Consider the following 22,717-nt stretch of genomic DNA (forward strand, 5'->3'; position numbering starts at 1 on the left):
ACCGATAATAACACGTCGGCGGGCATTCAGAGGGATGTGCGTAATTACGGCTGACGCGACCTACGACAGAATCGTCGTGGATGCTTCTGCTGAAATGAGCATATGATGTATTCACGACCGCGCGCAACTTTAACCCCTTCTCGAATACTAGCGGCAATTTTATTCTTGCAAAAACATATATAATAAATTATGAAAAGATATCTTTCTTTTTTAAACATTTTCTAGATTGTGCCATCAAAATGGTATATAACTTAATAAATTGAGGTATTCTTTAATAAAAACATTTCTGTCTGCGAGAGCAAAGATCTTACGCAATATTTTACATAATAGTTCAAAGGATGGTGGTGAACTATTAAAAGAACGAGAAAAGAACCTACATATTGTTACTCCAAAAGCAAACTTTGTCTTTGGTCAGGTTGATATAGATACTTCCTCGCACGCTTTTCGACACGCTTTGGAATCTGCAAGTATGTAGCCGGTGTGAATATTTTATCCCGTCGGCATGAAAGATATACAGCAGAAAGGTGGGCGCGGAAGGCGACTTTACGACTACGCGCGCGCGTCGATAGATACGATGAATAGAGAGGGATTTTCTCGCCGAGGATCGGACTTTGATCTGCTTTCACGAGGTCGACGTTAGAAAGCCGCGACGTGTAACGCGGGTTTGTCCAGAATCGATGCTTCACCGACAGAACGATTGATACTGAAAGATGATTTGCCAATTAGTTCTATCTATGTTTATCAATTATACTTGCGCCTATAGTTCACTATGCAAATATACCGTGGACCGCAAAAATGTATCTAAGAAATCGGCCAAAAAAGAAATATCTCAAGCTACATGGGGTTTCACCCCTCTCAGAAATCGTCATTTCTCTCCCTTCGTCTCTTCCGCTCCGGCCACTTGGTCCACCTACGCAAATATGTGCATAGCCACCCATGCTGCATATAAGTATGTGAAGATCGCGACGATTCCCACGGAATGAGATGTGCGAGTTTAAATTATCTTCACACGCAAAATATCACGTTTAGCTATCATTGGAAAGAAGAGTCAGCGCAATCCGAGAAATCCATATCGATCTAGACGGGTCGTATTTTTCAAAAATCACGTTCGAGAAAAATGCTCAGACTAAGCTACGAGCAATTAAACGCGTCGATTTGATCGGATCCACATACGCAGCGTGTTCGGAGTTCACAAACGAGGAACGAATCCCTCCCTGAGCAGGGTCGCATCGTGCGATGTAGCCTGAGGCTGTCCTCTCTCGCTGGGTGCCCATTTTTCACGAGGTCTCTCTCTCTCTCTCTCTCTCTCTCTCTCTCTCTCCCCTCTCCCTTCCCATGTTCCTCCCTCCCCCTTTTTCTTTCCCTCCCTCTTGCTTCCCGACTCTCCCCTTTTTTCCTCTTTTAATTCCATCTTCTTCTTTTTCTTCTTTTAATCTCCCTTCGTGCGCGTAGCCAACGCCCGTTCTCTTCGTCGCTCCGCGGCCTCTCCTTTTCTCTTCTCTCTCTCTTTCTCTCTTTCTTTATCCCTCCTCTTCGTCGCATCATGGACTCACGCACACGCCCTCCTCTCTTCCACTTTCCCTCCCTCCGCAACCCCCCTTTCGAATCTCTCGCTCTTTTGGTCCCGAGTCCATCTCCGTTCGCGCGACTATGTCGGCAGCGCCGGCAGCAGCTTCGCTCTCTTCGGCATCCGGCGTCCAGCATAGACGTCTCTTGCCGCGTGTCCCGTATAAGAGAGAATCAATCGAGCATACATATATACATATGAACGTACCTCTTCTCTTTGTCACACCATTGGCGAATCTCCTCTGCTAATATTCTTCTCGCAATGGCGGTGGAAAGAAAAGATGAAGAGAAGAGACGATAGAGCTCTCTTCTCCATAAAGAAAAAGCTCTCGTTCTTTCTCTCGTTTCTTTTTCTTCTTCTTTTTTCTTCTTCTCTCTTTCGACCATCGCGTTTGTTCGGCGAGAGAAATGAGAGAAGAGAATTTTTATGTGTGCGTATGCATGCTGCTTCGCGCGATGACTCGGGAAGATGCTTCAATCATCCGAGGCGGATAGTTCCAGGCAGAGGCTTTCTTTATAGCGCGCATAACGATAGGCCAAGTAAAAAAATGCTATTGCAAAACAAAACTTAGATGTACCTAAGATATCTTTCCGTTTGATGAGACATCTGCCGATGTCTATTCAGTGTGTATGTTCGGCGAGATGACTTTACGTCCCTCTATTAGATATCCTTTTTGGATACGGTTTGGTATGTGGATATCCTTCTCAAGGTGGCAAGATAAAGAGCGAGCGTTATAAAATCGAAGCGAGAAGGGCAAGGAAAGAAGAGGGGTAGAGAAGCGGAGGCCACGGCTCAGATACGATAATCTTACGTGTGCGTGTCCTCCTTCTTGTTCCTCCCCTTCGCGGTACCCTTCTCAAGGTAGTAAAGTCGGAGTGGGATAGAGAGATACGAAGATGAAATCCGGAGTAAGAAGGACGTCGAGACGCCAGCGATAACGCATACGTATGTCTGCTGCCGTCTTTGTTCCGCTTGGACCATCGATCGCGTGTATCTTTCTCAAGTTAGCAAGGCGGTTCGGAGTCAGTGAGAGAACAGAAAAGAAAGAGAGAGAAAGAGAAAAAGAAGGTGAGGAGAAAGAAGAGGAGAGAGCCCGAGTGAAGCTGAACGGAGATACGCGATGCACGTGTGCGTACACTGCGATCGTCTTCGTTCCTCCCGTAGCAACATCAGGTATCCCTCTCGGGAGGCGGTTGAGGAGATGAAGGAGCGGAAGAGATGAAGAAGCAGCACACTGGAGAGAGATGACTATAGAAACGATAATACCGGGTGGTCAGAATCTTGCCTTGTTGATGATTCGATGTTCTGTTTGTGTTCGATGTTCTGTACGTAGAACTCGCGAAGATGATGCTCTGTCTTGGTTGCACTCGTTTGCGAGATCCGAGTCCATCCTTATTGCGTCGCTACCTGCGCACCTCCACTAGAGTCTACCTGCACCTACAATCTCTCTCTCTCTCTCTCTCTCTTTCCCTGGATCGTGTTTCTTATCCACTTGCTCTTCGTGATCGTCACTCAGTCGACCACTCTCATCGTCTCTCTTGGGAGAATACTTGGCGTAAGAAAGAGAGGAACGATGGCTCGCTTGAGCTTGAGAGTCCTGCACCAATCTCTTCGTCTTTCTCCATCTAGAAATGGGAGGGCTAAGAACGGTGAACGGAAGAAAGAGAAAGAGAAATAAAAAAATTCACGCCGAAGGGAGATAGTCTCGAGGGGAAGGCGTTATGTGGCGGACAGGTAAACGGAAGAGCGAGAGTGAGGAGAGGAGGACGAAACTCTGGAGCGAGGGAGGCTGGTAGGCCGTAGACGGAAAACATGAGAACAGAGACGAGTGGGAGAGAGAAAGAGACGGGAGGGGTAAGACGTAGAGAGACGCGCGAGCGTGTGTGAAACACAAGTGGAAGGGGGGGAATCCGAGGCACGGAGCTAACAGCGTGATGCTGGGAGGAGGTAGCGACGGCCATATTGCCGTTTCTCGAGAGGCGAAAGAACGATCCGAGACAGCACTGTGAAGCTGCTGAGTTTCGGGGTCCAATCTGAAGTTTTGAACGATCACTGCTGCGGTGAATTCGATTAAGTGAATATATTTCGAAAAACGACCCAATTTCAAGAGGAAAATCTCAATTACTTAGTTCCAAGTTTTTTAGTGATTGTACGCGACGGTAAATGTGCGTCGTCGTCATCGTGTCGCGCGCGTGAACGTGCAAGTGTGTGAAGCCGGTGCGCGATTATGCGATTAAAAGTGCAAGCAGGACACGGACGATAAGGTTCTTACGAGCGTGAATTCGCTAATGATCAAAAACGTCCTAGGAAAACGTCCTAAGAACGAACACAGATTGACCGAAAAGTGATGTTTAAGGCTCGAACATGAGAAATGTCTATGTAACGATGTGTGCGTAATGAATCGCGATTGTGATATCAGGTGATCAGACGACGCGGATCAAAAGGTAAAGCTTCTTACCGAAATATTTTGCGGGACCAACGGCTTCACCAACGAAAAAACGAGAGGAACCAAGCGAGGAAGACCAGCGGGCCCCCGAAGAAGGGTGCCCTCGAGAGAAGAGTAGTCCCGACAACAGCGAATTCGCCAGAACATCGGACGCCTCGGTCTATGAAGAAGGTGGTGACACTATCATCCGTTGAGATGTGATCCAGAACATAGGAGGGACACTCAGTAGTTTGTAGTTGGTCCCCATCTCCCCCCTCTATTACCTCATCACCCCACTAGCCCCCTTGCGACCTCTACTACCTACTCTATTTCCCCCTCTCGCCTCTCTCCGTATACGTACACGTGTGATAATCCACCGGTAAAGCAACCACCACGGGGATCAGCAGCTTCCTTTGAATACACCGGCTATTGGTACCGCACAACGACATTTCTCCTTCCCTTCTAATACAATCCCAACGAGTGAGTATTGTTTTCATCGTTATTAGTTTTATATTACGGTATAGTCTAGGTCTATCTATTATTGCGCGCGTCTTTGTCAATAGCTGGAGGCTAACTATGTGATGACGCACAGGTGACGCGCAGGTGACCTGCCGGTGAACAAGTGAGCGCAAAGACTCTTTTATCTCGCGATATTCTTTCTACTCAATAAAATATTTTGTATCTTTTTTTCTTTGCAATGTGTATCGCTTATCAAGTTATAACTCATTATCACCTTTTACCTTATCACAATACACGCTGGGGCTATAAAGATAATACAAAAATGTCTAGTTTGAATTCTTTACGAGAGATGTTTTAGATAGAAATAAAAGTGTTCGTGCAACATATATTTATAAAATTAATATATAAGAGTATGCTGTTTTTTTATATGAATAAAAAGATTTATTAACAAATGATTTTTATAATAATACAACTTTTATTTTAGCAATGTATATTAGGATTTAAAGCATAAACTAATATTTAAAATTAATAAAAAAATGTACGCATACTCATTGTCGCAAATCTAATTAGAATTATAATTACATTTTTCATCATTTAGTTCTCTTGCAGTTTATATGATATGGTATGGCTATATATGGTATATATGTGTGTGTGTATCAAATTTTCACTACCGCATTATTCTTTTCTCATGCATCTAGTCGATCTAGGACAAATACCTTATAATTCCTCTTAAAAACCATAAAACTTCTCTATAATCCTGCATAAATCACCGTTCAAAATCACTAAATTATGAAAGTCAGTAGAATCTTCGGTTCCATTGAAGCCTTAAATCATAATAGTTCCCAAGGAAACCTCCTGCGTATTTCATATTCCATTCGAAGATGCGCATCCGATGCTCAAAGGGAATCACCTAAACTCTCACTAGGTTTCTAGAAATTCACTCTCGACGCACTTAACGACAGTCTGCCGTTGCAGCTGCGCGCCATGGACGATTCCAACCGGCCAAATCGCGGCCACCACGACTGCAACACCATGATGCACACTGCCGCGACGGCAGATCTAGGATCTATCGGCGGCAGGTGTAACGCACGATTGAGGCGTCTGGCCGCCGATAGACACATCGGCTTCACGCGACCCGTTGACAGAGGAGGATTCTTTCTCCTCTTAATACGATTCGACGGAGACCTCCGTTCTCCAGCGGCATCGTCCACTGACGCGAAGCGAGGGCGTACAGGTACTTGAAATACAAACGGACCCACGGTGGTGGGTCCAATCTGATGCAGGGTTCCCTTTGAGAATCAGGTTAGACCGGCTCCTCTGAACCTGCTTCTCTGGCTTCTCCGGTTCGCGGTTGTATACCGGCCCCGTGCGTACCTACTCCTTCTCCCTGGTCGCCCCAATCTCCTTCTTCCGCGTAGTAGGTAGATACCTACCTACCTACTTCCCGCCGCCACCCTCTTGGACGTATCTCTGTTCCTCTCTGTCTCTCTCTCTCTCTCTCTCTCTCTCTCTCTCTCTCTTTCTTTCTAACCAACCAGTCTTGTTCCTTCCTCGCGAGCATCATCGCGTCTCCATTATTGACGACGCGCGGCCCAAGAAAGAGAAAAAGACAGGAGGAAGAGAGAGGTAGTGAGAACCGGCATCGTCTTGTGTGTTCACTCTCGATGGTCCGGCTTCCTCGTTACGTCTATTATTATACCTGTCTATCCGTCAGAGCAGTGCCCGCGAGCTGAATTCCAGTTTTACGCGCGCGCCCTCCTCCACGCGCGTGCTCACGCGCGCGTACTCCATCGTAGTAGGAGCGAGTCGGAGAGAAGAGTTAACTGACTGGTTTTGCCAACCATCCACCTGGACGAGACCGCGCGCGAGGATGTAGAATTCGCGGTGTCAGACTGGTTGACCGACATCCGCGCGGATCTTCACTCGATAAGTGAATAATGCCAAACCTGCTCGCTCGCTCGTACGCGGGTTCCGGTTTCCCAATTGCGGGAGTACGCGTCCCGCGTGCACGAAGCTTCTCCTTCTCTCACGGACCGTGTGACGAAAACCGAGACGTGGATTCTCTGGTTTCGGCACCTACCTGTTATGCGAACGAAACTTAGGGTCACTTACCTACGATTGTACCTGCTAATGGTCCCTAGTTTTGTTCGGTTCGCCATGCCTATTAAATGTCGTTAGATTCGCCATGAAATCAATAGATGGAAATCTGTAACTTGTCCTCAGTAATTATAAATCACTTCATTTTTAACATTGAAGATGGATGATGACAAACGTGATCTCCCATTTCTTATGAGTCTTTTTTTCTTTTTATTTCTTTCAGGTTTTTTTATCGCCCGCTCTTCTTCAAACAACGTGCCATATCAACCCTCAGCAACCTGTGATATAATACTCGATGTCTAAATATTTACATAGACATAAACACCTAGTCGAAGACTAAAATCAGGCTGAAGGTTTCATCAGATTCAATATCAAAAGAGAACTGAAATTCCTAAGACAACGAGAACTTAGCCCGACCAGAATACGTTCTTTAAGCGGATTTAATATTACGACGAGAAAAGAGAAACGAAAGACGGCGCTGGAGAATGTCGACGTGCACCGACGAGGCCGATAATGCACCCTGCACTCTGTCTCCGGTCAGTTACAAACACTTTCACTTTCGGATGATAAAATTTAACGCCGCGTGTGGCATTATCTATAATTAAATAGTATTATCTGATTGTGAGAATATTTCTTTAAAGCAGTAATGTAAATTCTTATAAAGACCAATTAAAATCAAACAGCTTAATTTTATGTATTTCAAATTAGCGAGCACAAAATAATTGACAATTTCAAACCTGCAGAAAATTTATAATTTTTATGATTAATATTTATCCTGGGCCTGCATGTTTGCTAAAGATCTAAGAATTTAAAAGAAAAACAGAATTAACATTTCTTTCATAATCCTAATACAAAACATTAAACTAGATTTGAAATTTAATCTTAAAAACTAGGGAATTTAGAATAGAGAAACTTCTTAAATCTAGATGATATTAAAGATTTACCCGAATCCTATTCGCTTCTTTACTATTATTATTATTATTATTATTATTATTATCTACTTCTGTCTGTTCTTTGTATTCATATCAAAGCGCGGATTTTTGCCAATGTTTCATACCTGACTTATTGAAAAAAGTATGCTAATGTCAACTTCGAATTTTCATTTCGAGACTCAATTTCGTACAACGATGACGTTCAAATTTGAAACACCTCCAAGATAATTATGGATCGGCCTTCTCGACAATATTTTATTTTTACTTATTTTAATGATTTGATGGTTTAACGATAATTTATTATCGTTACCATGATAAATTTCATAAAAAATCGAAATGTTTGCGATCCTGACGATCATATATATTTATGTTTTAATAATTGAAGAATAATAAGTACGATTATATCCAGCTTGGCTTATTATTGTTTTTCTATTTTTTTCAATGTTTATATTTGAAGAAACTGAAAAATAATTCATTGTGTAAATTATCATATGACCTATCTATTTTTCGTTTCTGAACGTTTTCATTTATTTTTTTTTTCTCTTCCTTCATTCTTTCGTTCGTACCACCTTTCTCCGTTTCTCTCGACAGCGCCACCCGTTGCGCGAAATAACGAGGATGGTGGACCGCAGGGATTATTACCAGTCGTGAAGAACAGAATTTCTGGGACGTCCCTGACACGTCAAGGTCTAAATGATGTACGAGTCTGTTCGTGTACGATAATCTGTCAATTCCATTATTAATGCTAAAGAAATCACGATTACGAGTTATGTTTTAAAATATCGAATACCTCGAAAATAATGTACATTCCAAGAGTTAAGAATTAATTTTAATAAAAATGGGAAAATTCTAAAATATGAGCTAATTTTCTGAATAAATTATTCTCAGATAAGAATTATTATATTTTGTTATTTGCTACTTCATTTTACATGCTGCTTATATTTTTGATATTTCAGCGCAATTTCTGCTATATTCATTAATAGCACGATATTTCTTGTACTCCAAATTTTTCGATAATAGAAATTTAATTTGTTTAAAAAATTTGTCATAGACATTTTACTTTCAATTGTGATATTTAATGCAAATTAACTTCAAATGCAATAACAAGATAGCCTTCGAGGTCAAAGGAGCGCTTTCATGAAAATTCAAATCGCTGCAGGTAGCTTCAAAGTTTTTGTAGCTTCAAAGAATCTCTCGAAAGTGAAATGCATTGATCAGCTTACTCGTTCTACAATGAAGGGTGAATAAGTATGGGGCGTAAGTCGTTCTACAAGAATCTTAATAGCTCGATGGATTATGGATAAATCCCTACAGAATAATTATAGATTATAGATCCATTTTGCGCGACGTTCGTAACTTCTATTAAATATTTATTAAATAGATTGAATATTTCGAGACCAAAGAGCTTTGAGTTTTTCGATCTCTTGTTTTATCCAATAATAAAAAGAAAAACAGTAATTACAACGCAAATAATATGGTAACTTAAAATCTATCAAAAGAATAAAATTTCTTTTTTCTTTGTCCCTTTTTTCAATAACATATGATGTTTAAATAAGAAAAAATGATTACGCAATAATTTATGTAACATTGTTATATTTACGTCAGTGGCATTTAAATAGCACTATAAGAACAGAAAATTTTTCAATAAGGTAAAATATTTAAATGAGAAAAAGTTTTACGCGAGAAAAATTACAAGGATTTAAGATACTATCGATGAACGTCATATGAAAGTTGTATGAAGATCAATAAAAAAGTCATTTGCATCTTGCTCTCCTTAAACCGTTGCGTGCGGATATGCGCTCGATAAATCTCGTGAAAAGACGAAAATAAGGACCGTTTCGCACCTGCGCCTGGCGCCTTTTAATACGCGGTTAAAATCCGTTTACGACAAGCATCGCAAGTGCGTGAGCATACCGGGTGTTCAAGTAATCGTGTAAATATTATCGCGTTTCCGGATCGAAAGAAAATATCCAGGTGTGACTTCACAGTACCGAGATGTGGATGAGCGCGTTTGAATTTTCAGTTATTGTGGATGCGTAGGGACGCGCCGATGTTGTTGTCACTAACGAAATTCTTTCCCGACGGAGCGATATATTATTAATCGTCCTTTCGTCTCTTCGTATATGCGTCGGAGCCTACCTATCTACCTGTGGACAAGACTGGCTACGACGAAGGAAAAGATTCACCGTGCGCGATGATGACTCTTCAGATTTCTCATACCTGATGATCAAACGAAGAGAACCTTCGTCGATGATCGCGCCGTTCATTATGGAGATAAGAAGTAAAGGCTCTTTAATAGAATTCCGAGCGACTGGTCATTTTGTATCTTCATTAACTTTTTCGTTAACCGATTCATTATTGGGCGGTAGGCAAAAGAGGGGGGAAAAAAAAAATAAGAAAAGTCTCTGTAATTCGTGCACGCGCATTTTTTTTTCGATTCAAATGACTCATACTGATCGCAAAAACGAGATTGAAAGCGTGCAAAAAAATATATCGAAAATAAGCGTGCACATCAGCGCAATGGATGGAACGCCGAAATATTTTACTTGCGAAATAAATTCGTAATAAAAAGGGGAGCGCTCGATGATTGGATGATGAGCAATAATTAGCAATGACGTTAATTAAATAAGTCGTGAGACGGTGTGCGTGTAAATGTAAAATTAATAAACTTAAGTCAGATATTTTGATTCTCTCCGTTTATGGATATCAGAAGTTTTCGAAGTACTTAATATCTAGTTATGTAAAGGATTGAATTATTATAATCGTGTAATATTATTTCGAGCCGAGCTGCGTCATCGCGCGATTACCGAATCACGATAAAACGAGCCATATATCGAACATTCGATGAACAATAATGCAAGAGAAATTTCACTGAAACCGCGATCGTTGTAATTTTTGTCGCAATTAACCCACTCGAGTTAAGACTGGCGTTTTTACGAGTGCAACTAAGAGCATTAGCCGCATAAAGCAATGGGAAAAAAGTTACTTTACGAGCTGTTGCCTAGATGCATAGTACCACGTTACATAGTCATAGCAGCTCACGATTCAAAATTCCGGATTCATGTTTGTGAGAGAAAAATATCTTTAATGATTAATAAAACCTTCGATTTTAATCTCGAATTTTATCAATCCAGTTAACGCGGCTAATGAAATATATCGCGTGGCTTTGCTTACACATAATGAATCATTAAATTACGGGACGCATTGTATCACAAGTTGACATCGCTAATAGACATCGGCAATCCTCGCTGGAAGTAATATAACGAACGATAATGTTAACGATTGTAAAAAGCGAATCGCAAGGATATTCCAGCCGTTACGGCAAACGGACGAAGATCGTACCCCTAAGACACGTACAGCACCGCAGAAGAAAAGTACCTAACGATTCCACGTATCTACATCCGCGTTGCACGCAGCTGCGTACTGCGTCGCGATCGGCAATAACTGCACGTTGCAAGGGGGATGTACGAGCGCGATTCGCAGCCTACGGCGGTGAACGGGTAAGAAACGAGGGAGACGTTCGAGTATCCGCGAGTTTCAGCCACGGACGGACGGGCCATTCGACCGACAGACACGTTGGACTACTGTCCGGCACGAACTCTCGGACCGGCCGGCCAATTAACTGTTATTATGAAGGACTTCTTGCGTGTAAAGAGGACGCGCAGCATCCTAAACGAGCCGCTGCGCTACGGCGATCCGTAGGATTCGCGGTAGTCATTTCGAGCTATTCGCGAAATCGCGATCGTTCGTCTTGCTCGGAAGTTTTGTCGCGATTGTATGACGTTCGGGCGATATGCGAGAAACGTCTTTGCTTTCGCGAAGTAAATTTAATGATAGCGTTTTCCGCTATCGTTTTGAACAGTAAGTAAGATAGAAAAAAGTCATAATACAAAAAGCTTTCGCTGTGACGTGTATAGCAAACGATTCAGTGCACTCGTATTTAATCGTACTGCCCGGAATAAATCGTCTTTGATGAATCACTCTAATTTACACAGTACAAGATGCTTAGATTAGATCAGCATCGTGTTCGTGTAATGACAAATTAAACATGGGTCGATAAGTACGGGGGGAGAGGGATAACCCGTCTCGAAGAAAATAGTAAAAATATCGTAAGAAAATATCGTAAAATAGATATTTTTACCTTGAATGTCCATGTCCTCATTTGAACGTCCATCCCTCGTTGTAAGCGCAATAAAAAGTAATGGATTCGCGCGCGGTTCCGGTTCCAGTGGGATCACCGCTGAACGGCCGCGTCGATCCCGCTGGCCGTGCGAGCGCGATAAATTTCATTGACTGACGTGGGATTAGATTTCGAATGAAGTCGGTACGCGGCCGAGTATCCGCATCGTGGAGTATTTAACGTCGTGTAACGACCGCGGGAGGCGAATCTCGTGCCGCGGCCGCGACTCGCCGCGGGTCGGGCTGATTAATGTCCCCAGCCGGCATATCTGGGACCCCTGACATCGCCGATGGAGCGTGTCGCGATGGATGGCGGCGCGACGTCAAGGCTGGAGCTCCTCGGTAGCTCGACGACTTTAGGCAATGAATCTGCCGGGATTCCTAACGACGGGGAATTACGGGGAAACGCATTGCGCGGCAGTCGAAATTCGCGAAACCGCAAAACCGCTCGCGGCGACATGACGTTTTTATTGTCCGTACGATTACCGTTTCACCGTTACACCAGAACCGTTTCATCCATTAGACACTCACGACACAATACCCGACGTCTATGAGTCTTGTCTTTAGAGCCTATAAAGAATTTACTGGCACAGTAAAATACGAAAATAAAATTGAGTTATAACGCTTCCTCACGTCTCCGGAGTGGATTTAAGTAACATCGATATTTCGAAAAGAAACAAGGATAGTAATGTGATAAAATTACATCGCATCGTTGCAAGAAAATTTCATATATTATGCGATTCATAAAATAGACGATCACGTAAAGTGTTTACTATTTTACCTATTTGTATTCAAATAAAAATCCATGTACTCATTGGTATTGTGCGGATATTAAGAATGTAATAAGTCCTCGCACAGTCTATACCGACATTATGTAATCGGAATTAATATTAATGTACGACGCATTTATTTTGGAATTACGCAGGTGAAAGATACGAATAACAAGCATAGTTAAGAAAGGTCACCAAAAAATAAAATCATAAGCCGTTTCCTGCACGTAAAATGCTGGCAAAAGGCGTGAAATTACAACGTTATTAATAATAAGTTTGTCAGTCCTGTATACCAGAAAGTCATAATCGCGAGATAAACATTGTTACCTTGGCTCGTGGAGACACGTGTGGTCTATTCAGAGGCTCGCGTTCGTCCATTAACGATTTTACCCGCACCTACCGACCGTATTTCATCGCGCTAATCCTCGCGCTTAATCGTAGAATCGCGATTATTCATCAGCGGGTGAATTTACGACGGTCAACACGAGGAAATATAGGAACCGGTGACACTCGGGATTAAGTCCCGCGTAGACCGTAAGAGATAAGCGAAAGGAGGGAAAAGGTACTTTCCGAAGAGACGAGGGGACAGAGAGAAAGGAATGGGAGAGGAAAAGAATGAATTTTTGTGCTTAGGCCTAACGGCGCGCGTAATTTACACGCACCTCCACGCGCGAGGTGCCCGGGCACTAAGAGGATGATTCATAATATTGTTAATTATGTTAATTGACGGAACCCATCGTTGCGGTTACGGACTGCTGCAATATGCACGAGCCTTAATAGCGTTGCCACGTCGCTCGCTGTCACGTTACGAATGATGCCGCGGTGACTGTGTAGCACCGGGCAGCTCTCGAGGTCTCGGAGGTTTTGCTAGGAAAAAAAAAAAGGAAAAAAGAGAGAAAGAGAAAGAGTGGAAAAGAGTGAGGGACTTCGCGTCGTAACTTATGTTACTGGCTAGAAAGCACGATAATCCGGCGACACGTGGGAAATTCCAAACGACGTCATTACTGTACCGTATTCTTATTCATGCGGGTCGCAGGGGTTTCCGTATGCGCGAACTTCGGATACTAGGATACTGTAAGTGCATCAGTAAAGCGACTGTCGCCATTTAACTGGCCATTAAGTATACTTATGTAGGATATTTGTTTTGTTAGTGGTACATTCCCGGTAATGATTTTAATAAAATTTCAGAAGATTTCCCTTCGCGCATTATTCATCCATTGAAAATCTTTGAATCGCGATCGTTCTCATGAATAATTTTGCAGTTTCCGTCCGATATTAACATGTTGTAAAAATAGCTTACAAAAATTAAAATCTTATCCCATACTCGCAAAATACATACGACAAAAGGAATATATCGTTCGGGAAGGAGAAAATGTGGAGTTATCCCATCTGTAATTTTCCAGTGGATCTAATATAATCGATAGCTCAGTTTTGTGCGTGACAGTCTTTCGGAGAACGCGGTGAAAACGTATCACGTAACGCGTGATCTTTGGGGAAGGGGAGGGCAGCATAATATAAATCGCGACAGATAAAACGCTCGTCGAAGCAATTAAGTAATGTCGACATGCCGACGATGCCGCGCGAGGATGGATCGTTAGCTTCTCGGAAATGAAAGTTAAAAGCCCCGTTGCCAATCCTTCTTGAATTTCGCGACGAAAACAGCCGACAGCCGCGCGATGGCGATCACCTGGACCTAAATCATGATCGTTTGATCTTTGAATATGCTGTAAGATTTTCTCGATATTGCGCGTTACAGGCAATGAGCACACGAGCGATTAATTACGATGAGGAGATGCCTGGTGATACGAAACGCCTCGCGCTTCAGATTCGCGCGCGAAGATATTAATATAATTTCTATCGCACAAGTTATTAGCATTCGAAAATATTGTAGGATGTTGCAACACAGCCACGGCGTTGCCCGGGATGTCGGATCTCGCTCGGACGTATAAATCCCAATGTCGTAAGACCGCGCGCCGATTAATGCGATTAATTTAACGCGGGTCGCGCGCTGTGTTTTACTTTAACTCCGTTATCATTGTACTTGTAAATGATTTAATTCAGTCTGCACAGCGGCGCCGGTCGAACGAACGCGCCCGTCGTTTCGGTAGGAAGAAAAAAACGAGCACGCTCGGCATTATGCGCGCAAAGATCAAGGTATCTCGTTATTGCTCGATGTAATGCGATCACAATACTTTCGCTCTATTACGAAGCGTGATTTTGCAACGGCCGTTCTTTTCTTTCGCCGATAAAAAAAATAATGCTATAAACATATCTGGCATAATAATGAAATCATTATACACGATCATTGTGCGCAATGCATTTGAATATCTCGATCGACAATCGTGATAAGAGCGCCAAAGCGCCTATCCGACAAATCGGAATGGCAGTCATTGCGATACGTCGCGACAGTGATCCTACCTATCTGCGTTATAGGTGCAGGAGGCACCAGTCTCACCGGCGTCCTCCTCTCTGAGCAACCCAAATCAAAACGAGAGCGAGCAACAGGTCCTGCTGGCCACCATGCAGCCGGTGAACGTGCTCGACTTGCACGAGCCGCCAGCCGTGCACACGCTTCATCCCAAGTACCACCATCATCATCATCATCATCGTCATCATCACCATCACCATCATCATCACCATCAGCAACAGCAGCAGCAGCAGCACATCCAGAGCAGAGACCCGGACGACGTGCAGCAGCGCGCCGCGGCCGCGGACGACCCTGACGGCCGCGTGACGCCGGGCGCCGAGGCGGCCGCGGGCAACGCGGCGCTCGGCGTTGGCGAGCACAAGATGATCGACTTGATCTACAACGACGGTCAAAAGACGGTCATGTACACTCACGACAAGGAGATCATTTACGAGAACGAGCACGCGGATCGCGTGCAGGTGGTCGAGTATCCGCCGCCACCGCCCTCGCCGCCGTCGCCGTCGCCGCCGTCGGCCGGAGTCACGCGGACGAGCCTGTTGCCGCCGACCTGCGTCTCCCCGAGATCCACGGCCGCCGCCGCCGCCGCGAGCGCTCTGCACCTGCATCACTATCCGCTGCAGCTGCAGCACGACGACGATCTGCCGCCGACCGTGCGCCACGCTGTCAACGCGACCGTGCCGAATTGCGGCGCCGCGACGACCACGACGACGGTCCTCGTGCTGTCGGAACTCGTCGCGGCCGACCCGGCCGCCGCCGGTGCAGCCACAGCCACGCAGCAACTGACGCTCACCGCCGCCGCCGCCGCCGCCGCGTCGTTTCGCGCCGGGTAAGTCACGTTTTTCTGCTACGTTTTCAAACGTTTCGCTACGAATTTTCCTCCTACTCGCACGACTAGTTTCCTAGAGTAGTCTAATCTTTCGATCTTTATCGCATGCCGTTATTCTCTCGCACACCCGTAAATTGAGATAATCTCGAACCTTCTGAACGAATGCGGCTGTTTTTACGTACACCAAAAGTTATATATCTCACATCACATAGATCCCGCAAAATCGTTAAATATTTATGTTGAACGAGGCTAAACACTCAGCAAGCTATTAACTCGATTGAGGAATTAACCGGAATGACATTTGAATAAACGAGAGTCCTCACCTGAATGGAAAGGCAAAGTGTATGTGCGAAATAACACAATTTAGTGGGAGAAAGATTTTTTTTGTATTATATATCAACTCCATAGCCTGATTTATTCGCGTACAAAATATTTTTAATAACCATATGCGGTCGAGCGTTATATGTTTATGTAAATCCCACGCGCATATTTCACATATAATTAAATCTATTCTAACCGTGTCACAGTCATCGGATGACGGTGTATTCAAGACAGGTTGTAATTCATCCTTTCTCTGATTATTGACTCACGAAGCCTCTCGCGGTTTGTCTATTCGCACAACAGATGCGACCGCAATGTTACAAACGAAATGCATGGACACGAAATATAGCCAGTGAAGACTGCAAAGTTAATGTTTTGCATTAACGCGTCTGTTCACAAAGTATGTCGAAAAACATACAATGAACATATACACGAAATAAAAATACATTACGTCTCAGTGCAAATTGATTAATATCGTGTCACTAATTGCGCTATAAAGATAAAAAAGATTAATGGAAATTAATCGTTTGTTTGTAACATTGCGAAAGACATTGGGAGAAAAAGGCGTGATTGCCGGATACGCATACTTTTCTTGTCGAGATTGCCTGGAGATATTCAAAGTGATAATATATTAAAACGAGAGGACCCGAAGACGCGGCAAAGGTCATAACGAAAAAATGGAGGGATAAGTTAAATGTCAGCTACGGAGCTTGTTACAGGCTTACAAATTAATGTAAAGATTCAGTGGTTCGTTAGCGCGCGTATTTACGATAGTGCGACCGAAACGAGAGTAATAATTGCGGGCTTTTACGAGTTACGCGAAGCGGAGACTTCACCTCCTTCGGGGGCGAAAAAGCTAAAGCATTCGCAGGTCGGTTTTCAGTATAATTTGTCTTATTTACTCTTGAAAATAATCACGCATTCAGATCAATTGAGATTAAGTAAACATTTATTCGACGCTAAGACAACACGGTTAAAATTAACTATTCTTTCCCCAGAGGCGTGTATTAATCACGGACTGATAATCTGATAAAGCCAATGACGTTCGTATATCAAAAAACATCTCGATAAATAACGACCGATAATTGTTCTTTTTATTTCAGTTTTTATTATTAGCGAATTATATCGCAAACAGGTTGTTTACACGGCGGTAGCGCGTGGACGTCATGGAAAGAATCAGAACAAGAGTATACAACGCGGTGAGAAGCGGAGTGCTGTATCTGGCGCATGTATCAGCGTCGACAATTAACAATCATTGCGCGTACTTAGCCGGGAGCGGCGCGGATAAGTCACGTTGCTACGCGTAGAATTTATTATTACGACGAGGCTATACCATCTCGCGTGCGCGTATGTGCGCGTACCAGCTTGACTACGCGAGCGCGCGAGTTACGCGCGCTGCTCCGCGCGCGCCATTCTCCACACGCGGAATATCGCGAGCCGGCGAGCCAATAACCATTAACCACGCACGCACACCGGCGCGCGCCACCTTGCACTTTTGCAATAAAAATAAAAATTCAGCCGCAATTAATCGGCGTGAGATATGCACGCGGGAGACCTTGGACGCCACGAAAGAAAAACCGCGCCACTTCTCCCGCGATCCCGCTTATTTTTTCGCTCACCCGGTTATTATAGCGAAGCGAGCGTGCGTTGCCGTACGCCCTCCCGCCGAAATTGCGCCGTTTTCGAGTGAGATTCCTTCCCATGGATCCGTTCACCGAACGAGCGGTCACCCGGTTTCCTTTCTTTTTTTTTTTTTTCTTTCTTCGTCTTTCTTCTTCCTTTATGCCTCTTCGCCTTTTCATTTTTCGTCGGAACACATGGTTGGGCGTACATAGATTGAAATATTCGGTCGACTCATTCCCGAGAAACGATGGCTACTTCTCTCGCTAAGAGGTACCTCTATAGTGATCTTCGAAAATTCAAGCTTCCTTTCATTTCGCACTTTCAGACGCGTCACCGCGGGTTTCGTCAAGATGTAACAGAAAGAGAAAAGAGGGACCTTGAAAAGATCTCAACGTATGTACGATAATTCACTCGCATTTTCGAACATGTTTCTCTTTCGCGGAATGGAATGTAACATGACATAATATTCGTAAAGAATTATTCTGTTCAATTCATCACTGCCTATCGAAACAAGAAAGTATACCTCATGTTGCTATCGTAACATTTATCAAAATATTATATTCTTTATGAATTGGAAAAGATTGTACTTTTCTACATTCTTCTTTCCTCAAATAATTCAATAAATAATTGATAAACAATACAATAAATAATTGATACCAAACAATTTCTTGCGTAACAAAGAAGAACTAAAGTCTTTCGTTCGCCGCGATCGGATGAGAAGAGCAAGAAAAAGCTTCTAAAGAGTTTCTCCACTATTCTCTTTTGTCTAATCCTCCACGATCAGGACGTAGCGCGCAAAAAAGAATCCCTCGTGTTCTCTCAATCTCTTTCTGTTGGTCGTCCATAGCCTCGTAGGAATGAGGAGAGAGAAAAGGAGTACCAGGAAAGAAAAGGAGCCATCCCTTTCCGTTCGCCCATGGCCTCAAGAAGGAAGTAAGAAAACGAGTTTCTCGCGCGAATTCTCCTTTTTGTTTTTTTTATTCAGTTTGAACAAGATTAACTGTTTATAGTCTGTGCACGATATATTTTTCCGTAAAACACAATTTACAAGTACAAAATGAACGAGACGTGCCTCTTATTTTTTAATCATATATTGTAGAAGAAGAAGAAGACGTAATGCGCGAATAATTCGTGTTAATTTTCTAACATACCAGAAGAGACGTTACCTCGATGTTTCCTGTCTAACCACCTTGGCTGAGTGTCAATTCAAAGGAAACTGGTTAAGCTGACATGCGTGGGTACGCGGTATGAATGAGTGTATATGACAGATGATGCATGTTATTGATATAAATGTTCAAGAAAAGCGCGGTGTATTTTAATCCGTACACAATGCCACACAACAGTTCAATATACTCGTGCACTCTAGCACTTCTTCACCAGGTCCTTGAATAAAAATCTACCAGGACGTAAGAGAGTTCAATGCGCACTGTCATCTGTACACGTGTAAATCTGGGAACGTGTAAATAATTTTATAAACGCGCGTGTTAAATTATGGATTATAATAAAAAAGAAAGAGTTGTAAATCGCTCGTGGCAAATTCTTTGGTCCGGCATTAAACATTTATCATTCCTTTCTTTTTAATCTTGAAGAAAATATAAAGTGATTATTTCATCGTGGATAAACGGAGAAAGGCGTGAATCGATAATTGCGATCCATATATCCGTCTTATAATTGTCAGCATGTAAAATGGAAATGGGTACGTCCATCTTTTCTCTCGGCTTCGCTCGTCCTTTTAATTCAAGTTCCTTCCAAGGGAAGATTATCCGTCAGGACGGATTGATCCATCTTAAATTGAGAACCTGTCTCGGATTTCGCCGTCGGGCGAGCAACCGCGAACGAGTTTAAGCCGTGGAATAAGTAGCTTAAAGGGAGCGCGGGGAGAACAGATCTCGCTTTCGACAAGTTCCAAATCGACCGACTGAGTTTTATCCCGACGAATCATGCGCTCATCTCATACTTAATAAGTGCACTCGCGAACCCTTTAATCTGATTAAGGAGACAAGTGTACTTCCTCAATAATTAACACGCGTGTCATCGAAATCTCAAATTGCGCGTTACAAGGAAAAAAAAAAAAGAAAAAAAAGCGGCTACGGTTTATAAATAAGTCGCTGCATACCGATGAGCGATAAAGAAAACTTTTATGGCAATTATAGCTCAATACTGACGTAAGACCGTGCATGTGAATTACTATATATCAGTGACAGAAGGAAGAAATGCTGTTATTTCATGCGCACTTAATTTATAGTCCATTTCCTGCCACCCCGCTTTGCGCAATGCGATACGACTTAATATACTCCTACGCGTTCCGTCATCTTTTTCAATTAGCCGAACGTTACGAGATAGATCCCGATACGTTCGCCCGAGCTAATCGATCGTTTCCAACGACAACGACGACTTTCCTGCCATTTTACAAATAACGCACGACAAACAAGTCCGCTACGCCGATCGATCACCGTCTCTCTCTCTCTCTCTCTCTCTCTCTCCGAACCTCCCTCCGCCACGTTAACCGATGTTATCGGCGACCGGCGTGTTTCTACGCCACGCTAAAATAATGGATATTAATAATTAATAACGTCCGCGAAAGTCATCGCGATACGACCTACAAACGCGTATTTTTCGTGATTCCATAATTTGCCCGAGTGGAAATTTATGACGCGGCTCCCACGCGGAAAGACGCTGGTGGTTTATCTCAAGGCATTCCGACTTCGCCGTTCGGCGCCGGAGATCGACGACTTTTTCTTTCTTTTTTTTTTTCATATCGGCGTCGGAAAATTATAATGTTCACCCGACGACTTCACACGTCGCTGATCACTGTGTTTTCCGTCAATAGAACACACTCTCTCGCGCAAATATAATATAATCCTGTCCCACGTGCAGGCCCATCGCAGCGGCGGCGTAACCACAATGGCGATCGTCTAATGGCGAGGACCGAGCATCGCTCGAGGGCCGCGGCGGCGTAATCTATGTTAATGCGCCGGCGGAGGTGGTTGAGGTATAATAATAGTGTTTTCGAGGATGTGACGTCATACACATCGCCGCGCACGCATACGCGGGACGTGTATGCACGCATACGCGCTTTTCGTGGATTATTTATTTGACAGATCTCCCCACGGGGCGTTTCTACGTTTATAACCCAGCATCCTCTCGGTTTGTGTTCCACCATATACAGCCTGCGTACCGGTGTAAGTTACCGGTGGCCTATTAACGCCGGCGTGGAAGCACGATATATCCGCGTATACCTGCAGGCACGGCGAGATCGGTTTCGAGAATGCCCGGCGTGGCGTGGCGTGGCGTGGCATAGCACCGGAATTTTTTTCAGCATCCGTTTTCCACACTGCTTCTCAAGAAGCGCGAGATACCTCGCCGACGGAATCGCCAGCGAAAACGCTATATTATGTAAATTGCATTAAGCGCGAAGCGCTAACATCGGGTGATTATCAATTAACATTAATGCGAACCTGTGCATAATATCGGAACGTTTCGGAGCTGCGCCGCACGAAGAAGAAACAAAACGCAACGTAATATTAATAAATTTAATAATAGCATTTATCATATTAATTAAGACAAAGTGTGTTATTTACAATACGTTACAACAAAGATATTAATGATATTGAAATAGCTGAATGACACGATGCTCAATTACACACATCACATTGTCAGCGTTAAGGGCCAAATCGGTACAAATTGACGCGTAAACGCAACGTATGCAAAATACGACGGGTTTGCAAACTGAATCGCATGGGGGTTTCTTCTTAAGTATACACTCGAAATGAAATCCCTCTCATCGTTCGTGAAAGTGCTGCCGTATCCCGCGAATTTTTGGATTACCGGAGGCCAACGTTTCGCATGCGCGCCAAATTGCTGTAATAATGGTGCACCGATGTAAAAACTGTTTCTCTCTCTTGTTCGTGGAAACGAGAACGGTACAAGCCGGGCCCCGCGTCTCTTTCGTTTGTCCCTCATCGACCATTTCTTGTACGTCCCGTATCCCGTTCCACGAAGCGACTCCACAATCGCTTCACGTTATTCTAGGGACGTCGACGAAAAAATTACCGATGTATGAAATAACCGATAGTCTCCGTTTATCCGGTCGACTATCTCGCACCAACGTTTTTACATCATGGCACATTTATTACAATTACGTCGCTTAATCGATGCTTGTCTGCAGGATATTCCTACGCGTTTTCCAGATTTTTTTTTATAGCGCGTTGCCATTACATACAGACTATCGTAAAAAAAATATTCTGATATGAGTTTGTGATAAACATCTTTCATCATAAAGCAATCAGTGTTTTTCATCGATTAAATCGATGAGCTGGGTTGATGGTATACATTTGTAAAACATTAAAACGATTCAGAAAATGATTTACGTTTAATAAACGACATTTCTTTGAGGTTTCATATCTCTTATTTTACGTGGTTATGCATAATTATATATATCGATCGGTGAAAAAAAAAATTAAACTAAGATATCCACTGAGGAGGAGTGTGTTTGCCTCGTTGATAATAAATATCTTAGGAAAAACTGAATTATTGTCTGTCTCACGTCGTCTCCACGCGAAGCTGCGGTTGCAATTTAAAATTAGAAATTTCTATATCTATTTCGTAATGCGCTCGGCATTCTTTTTCCCAATACATCGATATAAATAGAGTACGTTTCACGAGTGTGCGGTATATATATATATATATATATATATATATATATATATATATATATATATGTGTGTATCCTATAATCACTCACAAATAGAAATCGACTGACGTAAAGACAAATTCGTTCATTTGCACTGGTGAATGATCATGATACGGCGCAATAGCGTAAATCGTACACGTGCACATGTAGATGCAAGATCTGCCGCGTGTGTCAGTCGTCTGTGTTAACGTATTTCCTCTCGGCGAACGATATCTCTATTTTTTTCTCACTGCCTTCCCATTTTTCCGTCTCTCTATCTCTCTGCGGTCGGCAAATTTGCATACGGACTTGGTGCATTAGTAAACGTTACGTATGACTTTGTTGAGAGGTGAAAACAACTGTCGATACTCAATCGGCCAATCTTCCACCGGTTCTTGCTCCCGTGAATCGAAGATCA

At 43.3% G+C, this 22,717-nt stretch overlaps 1 protein-coding gene and 1 long non-coding RNA gene across 5 annotated transcripts in view; one reads left to right on the forward strand and one right to left on the reverse strand.

Moving 5' to 3' along the window:
- Positions 1–22,717, reverse strand: part of LOC105423593 (uncharacterized) — a 69,059-nt gene that overhangs the window by 5,634 nt on the left and 40,708 nt on the right. The gene's annotated exons all lie outside the window — the stretch shown is intronic.
- On the forward strand, positions 3,050–17,708 carry LOC148935788 (uncharacterized). Of its 3 annotated transcripts, XM_089081265.1 has the most exons (4): positions 3,050–4,472; positions 4,556–4,614; positions 6,772–7,084; positions 8,072–17,708. In XM_089081265.1, exon 4 carries the CDS (start codon positions 14,950–14,952, stop codon positions 15,685–15,687), a length of 738 nt encoding a protein of 245 aa, XP_088937391.1. In that variant the 5' UTR covers positions 3,050–4,472; positions 4,556–4,614; positions 6,772–7,084; positions 8,072–14,949; the 3' UTR covers positions 15,688–17,708. The 3 variants fall into 3 exon arrangements, with proteins under 3 accessions (XP_088937391.1, XP_088937390.1, XP_088937392.1); XM_089081264.1 differs by lacking the exon at positions 4,556–4,614; XM_089081266.1 differs by lacking the exons at positions 3,050–4,472; positions 4,556–4,614 and adding an exon at positions 5,320–5,685.

The sequence above is a fragment of the Pogonomyrmex barbatus genome, unplaced genomic scaffold (assembly GCF_055798465.1).
Source record: "Pogonomyrmex barbatus isolate J1 unplaced genomic scaffold, ASM5579846v1 scaffold4, whole genome shotgun sequence".
NCBI lineage: Eukaryota > Metazoa > Arthropoda > Insecta > Hymenoptera > Formicidae > Pogonomyrmex > Pogonomyrmex barbatus.